Source organism: Geospiza fortis, unplaced genomic scaffold (genome assembly GCF_000277835.1).
Source record: "Geospiza fortis unplaced genomic scaffold, GeoFor_1.0 scaffold54, whole genome shotgun sequence".
NCBI classification, from domain to species: domain Eukaryota; kingdom Metazoa; phylum Chordata; class Aves; order Passeriformes; family Thraupidae; genus Geospiza; species Geospiza fortis.
This window is the reverse complement of record NW_005054301.1, coordinates 5,738,206-5,752,304: the sequence shown is the minus strand read 5'-3', so window position 1 is coordinate 5,752,304 and position 14,099 is coordinate 5,738,206. Positions and strand designations below refer to the sequence as shown.

At 43.0% G+C, this 14,099-nt stretch overlaps 1 protein-coding gene across 2 annotated transcripts in view; it reads left to right on the top strand.

Annotated features, from left to right (window-relative positions):
• IFT43 (intraflagellar transport 43) overlaps positions 1–14,099 on the top strand; it is a 43,530-nt gene that overhangs the window by 658 nt on the left and 28,773 nt on the right. For both annotated transcript variants that reach the window (XM_005417465.2, XM_031065816.1), the window contains one exon: positions 124–213. In XM_005417465.2, the coding sequence (XP_005417522.1) occupies positions 133–213 (81 nt within the window). In that variant the 5' untranslated portion in view covers positions 124–132. Of the gene's footprint in view, positions 1–123; positions 214–14,099 lie in introns of those variants that run through there.

Below are 14,099 nucleotides of genomic sequence, written 5' to 3'. Positions count from 1 at the left end.
CGCCTCGCTGCGGGGCGTGGCGCGGCGCCAGGGCCGTGTCTGGCGCTCCGCTCCCTGCCATGAATCTGCTCTTGTCAGCAGCTGTGTGTCCTCTGCTCCTTCGTGTTTCCCCATGCACTACAGGTACTAAAGATGGGCCGTCGAGCCCGCCAGGACCTCTTTGCAAGTGAAAAACTCAGCACGAAGAATTCCCCGTCTGCTTCTCTTGGAGAGGTGGGTGTCCTGTCAGAAGGGCTTATCTGTTGTCCTGCTGTTATCTCCAGTGGAGAATTATTAATTTCTTCTGAGATTCCTTCCTGCATGGTGTACTTAACCCATTGAATTTTGTCCTTAATTTGGGACTCATGTGACTGCCCTGTCCCTTTCCTGGTGTTGCCCTTTGTATAACAGTTTCCTCACAGGAAACTGTTGGGCTATGGTTTCTTACATGTCGAGTATGGAGAGTAGTATCATGCAGGACTTGGGGCCTCTCCCTTCTGTACATACATATCTTCCTGATATTTTAATTTCTAGATTTAAAATGTGAGCAGGCACATAATTTTGTGACCAGTTTTGCCACCATCTACAGTAGCAAGGCAGAAAAACATGCCTTACTTTTGTGCTTTGCTTTGCTAGAGCCAGAATACATCTGACATGGTCTCTATCAAGTTTGTGTAGTGATGCTCTTTTTCATTTTCTCTGTGCATGGCTACAAAGGTCATGCTAAGAGCCAGCTTTGCAGCATCTGAGACTTTTCCTTGTGGGTAATAATGTGCAAACTCAGCTCCCACTTGTCTTTGGAGGAAAACTTTGGTTCAGAGACTGTTCTATTCGTACATCTTCAAATGGTAGGAGGGGGTCAGGAACCCCTCTTTCTCAGGAGAGTGATGCAACATCCTCAAGTGTTCAGAAATAGATCTGAACTGTTTCAATTGATTTTTTTGCTTAGTGTTGCAGAATGCTGAAATTCTTCCTGGAAGCTTGCTGTTGGATGTTAGCTTGGCTCCTCCACAGATACCTCCTGCTAGAAGGAGCAGCTCTCAAGAAATGACTCACCAGTTTTGCTCCCTGACACATACCCTGTGGAGAAAATGTCGTCCACCTTGTTGACAGTGATATTTGTTTAAATGATGTGATGCTTACTGTTTTGCAATGCCAGTCAATGGTCCCCAGCATACCATATTCCTGGCTTCTTTAAACTGGAAATCATTTTGCCTTGCTGACCACCCTGGCACCAACTCTGCTTCAGACTACTCTGCTCAGAGCCTTAGGACCTTCTGTCTTGGAGTGACTACTCCCTGCTTCCCTGTGCAGTGACAAAACTTTCCTATTACACTGAGTAGCTGTGTCCCAGACATCTGTGCCAAAATGATTGGGGGGGGGTGGAGGGATTTTTCCTTTGAGACCCTGTGATGCTGTTGAAAATAGCACTATTACAGCTTAGCTTACAATAACACCTCATAGAGCAGACTTTTTTTCTGGATAAAGTATGCTCTTTTCTTTTGATAGGCATAATGGAGAATCATCTTCCTCCTAGGGATTCTCCCCTTGGATATGCTGTAGGCATTCAGGATGGATTCTGTGAGGGAATGTGCAGAAGATGCAATTTAAGAAATAGAAGTACCCATCGACCTCATAGGTAAAGAAAGTCTTAGGGGAACCAGCTGATGGTTTAAGGGGGTGTAACCATTAGCTGGCCTCCACATTAGGGTGGCTCACTGTCAGATTGTTCTCTTGCTGGAACTGGCCATCATCGTTCATGGTCTGATTCTCTGGTTTTAAAGAGACCAGGGCACTATGTAGAGGTACAGCTGATGGACTGTAACTTACTGCAGTTTGCTTGGGCTTACTGCTCACATCACAACCATTTCAATAGCTGGGAAGAGATCCTAGGGGCTCCAGGACCTGGGCCAGTTCTGAGGAAGACTAAGAAATATTTACAGTGTTCTGTTTGAGAACAGTGAGCTTTTCAGCAGCAGAGGGGTGAGGACTTACATGTCTTACAACATTCAAATATGTTAGTACTGGATCTTAACCACCAGGAAGAATAATTTGTGTCAATAGTCTCCCTTCAGACAGGTCTTTGTTGCTAAATGTTTGTGTTAATCAAGAACCTCAGAGGTACTGGAAGAAAGACAAAATCCTCTGTAAATAATCCTCAGCCTTTTCCTTTGCTCCAAAATTGGAGGCTTTTTATACATGACCGTATTTGTTACCAAAGTGAGTATTTAACAGAACTAATATTGTTTTTTCCTTCATCCTAGATTGGCACTCCCCTTTTACTTTTCTGGAAGCTTGGCCTTAGCTTGCTTTTAAGTGGTGGGGTTACAAAGGATATCTCATTCAGCCATCTGGTCATTTTGAAACTTTTATAAGAAATCTTCCCAAAAGAAATGCAAGATTAAAAAAAAAACAACCTGGTCCTTTTTTTTTTTCCTGGAACTGGCAGTTGTGGATTAGGCACTATATAATTAATTTTAGCATAGAAGGTTTTATTCTTATTACTGATTTTGAAGGCAAAGGGGTTTGTCTTAAACCTTTGCCATATTCACACCCTCATATGCAATTTCACATTCAGGTTAGTGATTTTGCCTTCAGAGCTTGCTCAGAGTTTTAAAACTGGTTTAATTCACCTTGACTCTTTTTAAATTTTTTTTTTAAATTCCATGCCAATCCAACCAGTTTCCACCCATCTCAAATTTCTGGTATGAACATACCATTTGTGCTATTGTTTGGGTCTTTTCATGGCACTGAGAAGCATCCAGGAAGTGTTTTCTAGTCCCAGCAGCTTGCTTGATGGAAGCAAAAGGTACCTGTCTATCCATGTTTCAACATCTGGGCTTATGACAAGGAAATTCACTTAGAGGGCAGACAATTACTGTAATTAAAAAGATCTTTGTTTTGAAGTCAATAGGCAAATCATCTGACTTGGAGCATAGATCTTATCAGGTTACTGCTGATCTCTGCTTGGCCTGAGCTCTCTCTCCCAAAAGACAGTGCAAACTGTGTGTTGCTCTATACAACAAATGTGTGTTAAAACCTCCTTCCCCAGGGCATAGTTGCAATGTCTTGTGCCTTGTAGCCTAATCTACTTCCCCCAAGCTCTATGAAAACACTATGATATCTTAGTGTTTTTTCATGCTTGTTGTGTGTATGTATCTCCCACAAGAATATTCTTAACTACAGCAGCAAATCTCTAATTCCTCTGCCCAAATCTCTACTTCATAATTCCCATTCTGTGTGGAAGTACCTGCATCATCTTCAAATGTAGACCTCCTCAAGGGGCTCATGAAAGGTCACAAAGCTCACGCTCTGCCCATGTGACATCCAGAGCATTTCTGCCTTTTCAGAAGTACAAGTACTAACAAACAACACTGCAGCTATGTGTTATTCCACCAGGCAAGATGGAACATGATTATTTGCTGTAATTGGTGCAGCTGGCAGCCTCCTGTAGCAAAGGCTGTGTGCGTTCCTGCCCTCAGAGCTCCTTGGCAATTCAGCAGGCACTCCTTGGGCACCCAGGGGAATATGCTGTAAGTGGGAATTCCTAGAGATAAATCTGCTTGCTGCATGCCAGAACGCCACATTTCAAACATTCATTTCAGAGGGGTAATATATCTCTTTTTCCATTGAGAGGCCTTTCCCATCCCCTGGCTTGATGTGGTACATTTACTCATCTTGATGCTATCAAGTTTCTGACAGTATGGGAGAAAGTCAAGCTAGTCGTGTTATTTGTTTAATGAGAGGGACAGATCATACAATGAGATCTGTTGAAGATCTTTGCTATCACATCCTAACAGGACTTCTGGACACTTTTACAGAATAAAAGTCAAACCTTTTTCCTGGCTCTAACATCTCTGCATCCAACAGCCTGAATGCTGGCTTGATGACATCCATCAGAAAAAGTTGTTTGGCCAGGTTTGGAGCTCTTGATGAGATTGATTTGGAAAGCTGAGTGGAAAAGCCTTTTTAAAAAATGTATCAGCAGATTTTTCCTTTCCAGTTTCTTCTCTCAACAAGAGTGAGCTATTTGCTGTCCTGTAAGAAATCTGTATGCAAAAATATTTTAATGTTATCCTACTTCCATGGTCTATTTTCTCTTTATCCTACAGTGATGTGATTCTCATGGGACCTTGTTCAAGAGTTCCCTGGTTTCTGCCTCTTGCAGTCTCAGTATGATTTTGCCAGCGTGTCTCTGGCAGCACTCTGTAGATCCTTTGAATGGAGACTGCTTTGCTAGGCAATGGTCAGCCTAAAGGATGAAGGTTTTCCCTATTTTGAAAATATTTCCACACAGGTAGGACAAAATGACTTTGTATCAGGGTTTGCCCAAAAATCAAGTTCCCTGCTGGTTGTCTCTGCCACATTTCACCACAGCCTGGGGAAAGGCTCTCTGCTATCTCTTGTGAAAATATGTTCTTCTCTTGTTGTCCTAGCTGGTATTTGTAAGCTTGCTTATGTAGTTGTGGTCCTTGGGTGGTAGTTAGAAAGCATTTCTTGCTGTAAAATAAGAATTGCTGAGGGTGAAACACAGGTTTCAAAAATTGCTCCAAGAAGTGATTATTTAAATACTTTTCCAACATGTGTTGCCCAGCTGGATTTTCTTCCATGCTAGTGCAAGTCTTGTACCACCTGGGCTCTGTACGTCCAGAGAAGCTTAGGTCATGTTGGACCCCACAGAAGCCTTTCTGCTTTTGGCTGTGGGAAGAAGCAGGCTGACACATACATGCTTTCAACAGATTTTTACCAGTTGGGCAAACCTGATTTCACTGGTGCTGCTCATTGGTAAGGACACCTTTGTACCCCAGCTGCTATAACCTGCATGTAGCCCCCCTCTGCTCTTACTGTATTAAGGTGATAAGACCAGATGACAGTAAATACACAAAATGAACTCAAATACCAAACCACTTCCATGAGAGATATATGCAATTTATTAATCACATGGATTCCATGTTCCACAGGAGAGATGATTTAATCCAGAACAAAAGTCAGGTGGGTTATTGGAGTGTTTCCAGCCATCCCTACACCCTCCTGGTGTAGGGTCATAGATCAATCTAGGATATTCTAAATTCTCCTCCTGAGTGGTTCTGAACATTGTGATTTCTAGAATAGCATAGAGATTATTGGGTTCTTAATTACCTCCTTGCATTTGGTGCCTAATAGCTCTGGTTGCTGCAACTGCTGGTGCTGAGTCTGCTCATCTAAAAGGTTCTCAACCAGTTTGTAACTTTCACAGCGATTAACAGGCTGATTTTTTTGAGTTCCTTATCTATATAACCAAGCTGCTCCCTTATAGTGTTAGTTTAAGATCATCTGGTGAAGCTAACACGTGCAGGGGGATAGATATAAGAAAATAAATGTAGTATAGAAAGTAATCTTACCCCTAAGGAGTTGCAGCTGAGCCAATTTTTAGAGATTAGGAACAGGCCTGACTTTTAACAGGCCACAGCTGTAGCCAATGAGAAGTGTGCTATAAAAGAGTGGATTGGTTGAGAGGGGAACTGGAGTCAGTTGGCTACTGCGAGAAGAAGGAAGAGTCAGTGCTTGGAGGAGCTGTCCACAAGAAACATCAAGGAGGTGTGAAACTCTTGCAATAAGGAAACAACAATATGGAATGCTTGTATGTAATGACAACAAACATGGATGGCAGCTATGCCTATTTCACACAAACTGCTACAGCCCGTGCTCTCAGGGGAGAATCTGAGGTTGCCTTGGGAAACAGTAGCTTCTGAAAAAAGGCTGTAGCCTGCTACAGTGTATAACCCCTAGTATGACTGGTCCACCATCAATTCTGGTCCCTGGCATGGCTGCAGTGACTCTCCATATGAATCTTTCTAGGATCCTACACAACTGAATAATTTGAGTTTTATCATGCTATAGGGAGAATGAACTGAGTCTGTTCTCTTCTTGCTCATGTTTGGGTTTTGGTGGTTTTTTTCCTTTAAGCATCACAGCTGGCATCTGCATAAGTGGCTGGATATAAGATGTTATAATGTGGGATCAACTTTGTGCTTTGCTCAAGTGAATAAGGTTGCAAAGCACATGCTGCAGGACAGTCATAAATGTCAGTCTTCAAGCTGTTTTGTGCAGGCTTCAATAGTGCTTCCTTTTAACTTCTTTCTCTCTTTTTCCCTCCTGACCCTTCAAGGATGAAGACCATCAGGAAAAGGTTGACCGTGTAAGACTAGAGGCTTTCTAGGTAGATGCTGGCTCCTCTGAAGGGGACTAGTAGGATTAACCTATTATGTGTCTGGAGACTACCTTAAGAGGGTACTCTAGTACTGGAGAATAATATAAAGTTTGCTTTGGATGCAGTGCCTTTCCTGCATCCTCTGTTTCTGTTGCTGACAGATTTTTAATTATCTTTGAAACAGCTGCTCTTATCAGCTGCTGCATCTTGTTTTGAGGTCACAGATGTGTATGTGGCCACTGAAAAGATACTCTATTTTCATTTAAAAGTCAGGACAGCAATTAGCTAATAGAATACAAAGCCTGACTTAACCCAGATTGCTGTCCAGTATGGTTAGTTTGCTCTTATAACATGAAAACTTCTCTTTAGGGATGATGAAGTCTTGCTAGTGCCCCAGAGGAGAAGGCCAGGCAGGAGTAACAAGGACATGTGCCTTTAGATTTTCTATGTGTCTTTTTTATTGCACCAGCACTGAATGCCAGAATCAATAATAATGTCATAGTGCTTCTCCCCAGGCTCCTGTTACACACAGAGAAGGAATACACATATCCTTTTTTTATCCTGCACCAAAGCTAAAATATGCCTTAGCATTAGAAGCCAGGATAATGCCATTCAGAACAACCTGAGAAGTTCTACTTGTTTCTGTTGAAGTCTTTGGGCTAATTGCCTTGCACTCTTCCTAACCATGGAATTGGTGTTGCTCAATTTTTCCTGCCTAGAGTTGCTCTGTTAGATAATTAAAACACCCTCTCCTGTGCTCTTAATTCCTTCTGCTGAAGGACCACTCCAGTACTGGTAGCACAGTAGATTCATCTGTGAAATTTAAAGCCCAGAAAAGAAACCCCTATCACCCATCTCATTAATTCTGGCCTCAGAAGGATATGCTCATCACAAGGAGTCAAGACTATTCAGATTAGCTCAGTTTTCTCTTGGTAGTGCAAGAGATGATATTGTAAAAAAGATCCACTGGGTTTATTTGGCAGTGATGGATGGTTCAGGACTATGCCCAGAGCACTTTTCCATTTATCAGGCAAAGAGACCTCCCACTGATGGGTATAGTTTTGGGGACTGGTTGCCTAATAGAAATTTTTACTGATAATTGATCTAATCTTTCCCCCCTGCCCCCCCGCCTCGCTGGAACCAGTCCTTACAGTCATTTCACTGGAACTAATTCCACCTCCATACAGTGCCCTAAATCATTGATTCCCAAGGTCTGCTGTTGAGTGCTGACTGGTCGCATGCCACAGGCGCCTTCTTGCTTCTGGCTGCTAAATTTCATTAAAATAACTTTACTGATGTGACTCTTCCACACGAGCAATTGTTGCTTCAGGGATGTTATGCAATGGTGCCTGGCAAGGAGATTTTACTTAGTATGAGGGGTCCCTGCTTTGAAAACCGTTTTGTTTGGGTAATTCCCTTGTCCTTTATTCAAGCTTGTGCTCTTAAGTATGACAGTCACACTTTATAGTATTTTTCCATTTGTAAAAGTCTGTAAATGGTATAAAATGGTTAACTGAATGTTCAGAAATCTGGCTGATCAGTAAGCTGCTTGTAACTTATACTACAGTATGCTCACAAACTTCTGCTAATTGTATTATAAGTCTCTTCCAAATCAACTGTTAGTGGAACTTTGTTATAAAGTGTGATTCAAATCTTGTTGCAGTATATCCCTCCCTTAGTCATTGCCTGGCCAATCTGAAATACTTGGCTTCTTGAATCATTTGTCCGAAGTTGGCTCCTTCGTCCCCCTGATGGCTCATATAACCCTTCTCTGAACTCCCTTTGGGCTTTGCTGAGTGTTACAATCTGAACTCTTCCTGGATTTGGTCCCTCTCCTCTTGCTGTGCTGAAGATAACTTTGTAGCTGCTTGAATACTAACAAACAACCTCTTCAGGGCTGTCGATGTGAACGTACCTGCTGAAGTCCTGCCCTCCGGCCATCTGCCTGCTCTGAAACTTGTTTTGCATCCTTTGGCAAACCACTCGTCTTGCATCTGAATTTTTGCCAGTTGAATCACTCATTTGGCAGCACCTTCCAAGACTGCCTGGGATATTTAGCCAAAGGCTGTGAGGCTAATCAATGGTATAATAAAGGGTGTATCCTAATATTTCAGTTAATTTGCAGAGGCAGAATAAGCAGGAGTATGAATGTGGTTGTTAGCCAAGGTTTTGCTGGGTTCTTTTTGTGACTTTGCCATAGATTTTCTTTGGACCTTGAAGAAGTCCTTCCACTAGTTTTCTTTAGTCCCTATCTAAAAGCAAAGCAAGAGCTTTATGCAAAAGCACTGTGGGTATTCCCTGAATAGACCCACAGGGGGATTTAGATGCCTTATCCTCATAACAAAATCCATATCCTGCACTGGATGCCTGCATAGTATGTAGATAATCTCAGGATGGGCTGGTGGATCTATTGGGATGGTAAAGAGTGGCTGGGAATGGCAGTGTGTCTGAAACCCTGTCCTTCTGTGGAGTTCTGGCCCCATTCTGTGAGCTGTGGGGGTGCATGTCCTTGCACTACCAGTGAGAGACCCTGATCCCCATCCTGTTTTTTCTAGCCTTCAGAAGTAGAGCAGGGCTTTTCCTTGCCTTCAGGGACCTCCAGTTCCTGAGTAAGCAGATGTTCACTTCAGTGTTGGAACCTCATGCTTTAGATGTAGAGATTAAACTGGCCATCTCCTTTCCAAGCTGGAAAACACTGATTTTATTGTCCTCTTTCTTCTCTGAGAAAGATGTAGCAAGCAATGTTTACCACCTTCATAGGGAATGTTATATATCATGACAAGTCTATGAGCTGTTCTGAGTCTGAGAAGGCTCTCAGTCCTTTCTCCTGAATCTACTCTGCTTTGCAAATGGAACCAAAAGAATTTTAGTACCACAGGGAAAGATTTTCTAACTGAAGGCAACAACATTTGAATGGGAAGCCATCAGTTCCAATGGGTCCCTTGGGGACCTCATCCTCTAGCTGTCCATTGGTAGACGGGCCATAGGTAGTCTCAAGGTCCTTCACAGACTAAAAACAGGGACAGCACCTGATTTCTGACCCTTACACAGGTGAATGCTGGCCTCTGTGGCTTTATATCACTCAGTGTTTGAGTGACAACATGCTTTAAGGCAACAACTGGAAAGAGAATTTGAAGATCTGACCTTTCCGGAGGGGGCATCAAAGTCCTTTTGTAGTTCTAGTTACCAGTGCTTCTGAAACGTTTGGGTGGAAAAATAGGCTGTTGGTTTTTAGGTTAAGTCAACATGTCAGAAGCAATTGTTTTCATTAAATGTTTGTTGGGAGAACAACTATAAAAAGAAGGTAAGTACCTGAAATATAAAGCCAGTTATGTTCTTAAATTGCTAGGTCACCCAATTGGGTGAGGTTGAGTGAGTGTATTTGCATTCTCAAATACAGTGCAGAATGATGTGGAGATCCCCTGGTGAGAAGCAACCTGCACTCTACTTGGGGAGGTACTAGGTTTGTTACCAGAAGTACCTAAAACAAGACAATTTCCAGACTTGGGCTGACTCATGAGGATCCTTGTGGATGCTTGCAGGTGTGTCTGCACCTGTGGTGTAGACATGGCCTGGGGCTTGATATGATCAGGGCCTTTAATCAGAGCGGTATTTTCCTGACCCAGTTCTTACCCTTGCACAGTGGTTGGCACCCAGCTCCAAACTCTCATTCCATTGTCTGGTCTGGTCTGGATCTGTGCAGCAGCCACCCCCCAAATGCTTCCCCTACATTCTCTGAAACTAAAACATCCAAGTGAGGAACCCAGCACCAGCTGTACTCAGCTGAGTGTTGATCAGGGGACCTTATTAATCACAATGGTTTGGGCACTGTCCTTCCACTCTGGTTTAGAGAGTTCATGACCTAGGAAGTCATAATTGTAATGCAGTCACTTACAGTCATTTCTGTATCTACAATTTGCACTGCAATAAGATCTAGACAGTGTTGGTGTATGGCTGGAATAAAAATTTCCTATTCCCAAAGACCTTACAGTCTTACTGCAATGTTTTTCTCTAGCATCCTGTTCTCCCCTGTGATCTTCAGCTTGCAGAGGAGCCTTCAGCAGGGGTAGCAGCATTTTGTATATGGCGTGTTGCCAGGGTTTTGCTTTCTTAGGCATGCAGCTGGGAGTAGGGTGAACTGGCAGTAGGTAGCTCTTGAAGCAATTGGCATTTCTGAGAACCAGGGAGGGTTCTCTGAGGCAGAATTTCCGTAGCTATTGCACACTGTGAATGCCCTCCCATTGACGTGGTCGTCCTGGGCTGAGGTGCATTTGTCCCTCCATGTCCCAGAGTTTCTGTCATGTGTTTTGATTGTTACATTATTCTAGTAAATAACCTCCACTGAAAGGATCCAGCATCCAAGGAAGCACTGGGTTTTTTACCTGCTTCCATTTTACAGGGTTTGCATCTTTTTTTTTTCCAGAGGTCTTCTGGTTGCTTGTAGAAATGCTGGACTCCCAGACTGTTCCTGGGGACCTCTAGTCTGGAAGTTGGCCAGATTCTCCAGGAGGAATCTCAAAAATGCAGCTGAACTTTTGTTCCCTAATTAGGCCAACTTCCCCAGTGTGAGAAGCACTGGTGGCCTGTAGCTCCCCAAGGCCTTGTGCTGCCTCTGTCCCGTGCACCCTGACTGGCTGACCAGCAGGGCAGTTATTTTCAGCTTTCTGAGCTTATCTCCTTGCCTTTTGATGACATCTTCTGAAATAGCATTTCTAGTCAGCCATGTTTCCCAGCCTTTCCAATAGTATCCTGCCTGCTTGTCTACCTTGCAGTGGATTAGGGACAATCTCATTGAAAATAATTTTATTAAAAGCTTTTCATTTTCCACACATTTATTTCATACTTTGAGTGCTTCTGGACCTACATCACGGCAAGAAAAAGAACTGTAGGAGGTGGGAAGGTGAATGGGAAAATGTCTGACCATATGTAGCATAAAGTGGTAGCAAACTGACAAATGTTCACGCTTAGGAGGGCTGGAGGGGCACTTCCCTATGACTATGGACTGTGAGAGGATTCTACCTGGTGACTCTTTGTTCAGAGAGTCAGATTGTTGTGTGCTGATTCACTATTTTCCTGCAGGGGAGAGCAGTAACTCCTCAGACAGGTTAAGGTGCCAAATGCTGCAAAGGTGACAGCTTTCCTCAGGGGTGCATGTCAGCTGACAAATAGCTGGCCACTGTTTTGGGAGAGCAATTCTTGTTAGCTGGTTAACAATATGAACTGCTCCTTTACCTGTGATAGATGGCAGAGAATATTTGAAGGCCCCCCAAGAACTTTTGTTTCAATAACACTTTCCCTAGTAAAGGAAAGCAGTGACTGTGAAAAGGACAGTTTGTGGATGAAATGCAAATCCAGTATATTTTGCTCAGTATTTTAAGATGTGCAGAAGTCCTTGGAGGGTATTCATTAAAATCAGAGGCACTATTTGAACTGTCTATGGACATGATAAACAGAGCCAGCAGAGATGGGTTCTTTGCAAAAAGCCCAGGCTTCCATAGATCTTGGAATTGATGTGGTTTTGATATCATACATGCTCTGAGATCAGTATAGATTATTTTATGTGGCTGTTTAGGAGCAGTGGGGCTATTTGACTTACAGCTCCTTAAATGGCAGCAATCAAAACTAATTCATCATCAGGCCTGGTTGTGGAGATTTACTTTTCTTCAGTCAAGGGAGCCTCTGGCAACTTGCTGGAGAAGGAAATCCTTGAGACTGCCCATACTTCTTTCTTTCCACTTCTTGGTCAATATTGGATAAAAACAAGACACCTACATACTGTGTAAAATCTCACAGTGTTTGTATATTGGAAAAACATAGATCCTACATATTTTAGGAGAAATATGATAGAAGAATTGTGTGTCCTCTGTTGCATGCTCTCAATGTCATTTGAGTCCCTGCATCCCTGCACAGAGTGCTCAGTGTTCCAAAGGAGTTGTCATGTTGATGAAGGTAAATTAATCCATATTTCCAGACCCACCTGAGAATCTGAGGGACTTAACATGCCCATAATCTGCCTCTGTTGTGGTAGGTCCTAAAAGAAACTTTGCTGGACCTTCAGGATTCAGAGACACACAGGATAGTTTCTTCCATAAGGGAAGCAGCATCCAACTGGCACCTTCAGAACTGTAGACGTGATCTGACAAGTAGCCTGGAAATTTCTGCTTTAATGGGGAAGCCTGATTAGAATTCTGCATCTGTCTGATAAGAAAGGGCCTGAAAAACAATAAAGAGGAAGATAGAGTTTCTCCTTTGATGCAGGAGAGATGGAATTCAGGCCAGTCATTTTTTCCAAGGGAGATATTGCTGATTATGGATGTATCAAAGTGTTGGTATGGAAGGTAACCTAAGAAATATTGAAGAAATGCCTGAGCTGAATTTCTGAGAAAAAAAAAAAAAAACAACCCACAAATAACAAAACAAAAAACTTGGACCATGGCAGTTTTCCTTGGGAAAGGGACAATCTGCAGAAACTCGAGTAGAGGAGATCTTCTGGAGATAAATAATGGACAAAACTGAAGTGGAAAGGAAAATTCCAGCAAGTAAGTGGTTAGCTGATGCTGTGAAAGAGACTGAGCAGCAAGGGCTGAGAGACAGCACAGTTGTCAGGAGCTGGTGGAATCTGTGTTTTGAACACTAGACCGGATGTATAGCTTTGCATTTGGGAACGTACATATAAATCTTGCCTAAGGTATAACAGTAGGTACCAACAAGTTCTGATCATTTAAATCCCCCAGTCTTTTTCACCAAAAAGGTATGTTAAAAAGCACATTTGCTGCATTACAGAAGGACAGTGTACTCTATTTCTGCTCTGATCCCTCTGGGGTTGACATTTGTTCCACTTTCTGTCTCAAGCTTTTGCTTGCAGCTGCAAAGTCCCTACCTGTCACCATATTATGGCAAAGCACAACATTGCATTTTCAATTGTAAATTATGCTGAGATTTTGGAACTGTATGTGGTGTGTGACCTTATTGCAGCACTTTCCAGGCAGCTAACAAAGAAAAACTATTTCTCCTCAGCTGACAGTCAACATTGCCTTTCCTGTTGCTAGTGTTCCTGTAGGCAATTCAGAAAGAATTACCTGATTTATTGCAAGAGGAATAAAAGACCTGTAGGTGGATGTGAGGTGTTTTTCAGGATGTGACAGACATTCAGGGTTGCCTGGTGTGTATGATCAATGAGAACATGGTATAACATTGGCAAGACTTTGGAATCAAACCCCTAGATGCCCTGGAGTCATGCCTTGTGCAAAGACTGGGCCAGACATTGTCATCACCCTCTGATCTGGTGTGCCTCACTTGAGTTATCTTTGATCTGAAGGCTAGTTTTGATGATGAGTAAATTAAATTGCAGGGGCATTGATATGCCCTGGACATGCTGCATTTTCCCTCAGCCTTATGGTCCAGGTTCTTTGGTGTCATTTTTGTATCCCCGTGCACCTTTGTGAGGAGCTGGGAGCTGTGTGTTGGAAATAGGCTTGCTGGCTATCGGAGGGATATTGTAAGGGGAAAGGGGGTTATTTGCATGGGAAGCATCTGTGTGGGAAGGAGTGTGGTTTTGGGTTAGGGATGTATGTAATGAGAATAAGGATGTTTATGTGGGCATGCACGCCCATATGTGGTGTGTGTTCCCACTTTTTCTTGGGCTCTGGCCGTGTCCAGATCAACTGAATTCAAAATGCTCCTTTTTTGGCACTGTAGCCTCTTCTCTGGTTTGGCATCTTAAGAATCTGGGGGGAATCATTTAAAGATCAGAAAACTCCATTCACTTGGGCCCCTGAAGGCTTCACATTCTGTGACATGGTCATTCCAGTCGACTGAACTCTGTCCCCCACGGATGAGCCCATATAAGGAGGCTGTTTCCTGCGTTTCACGCTCCCTGCCTGTCCCTCTGCCCTCCTGTGCTCCCTTTGCTGAAGAAAGTTGGTATTTT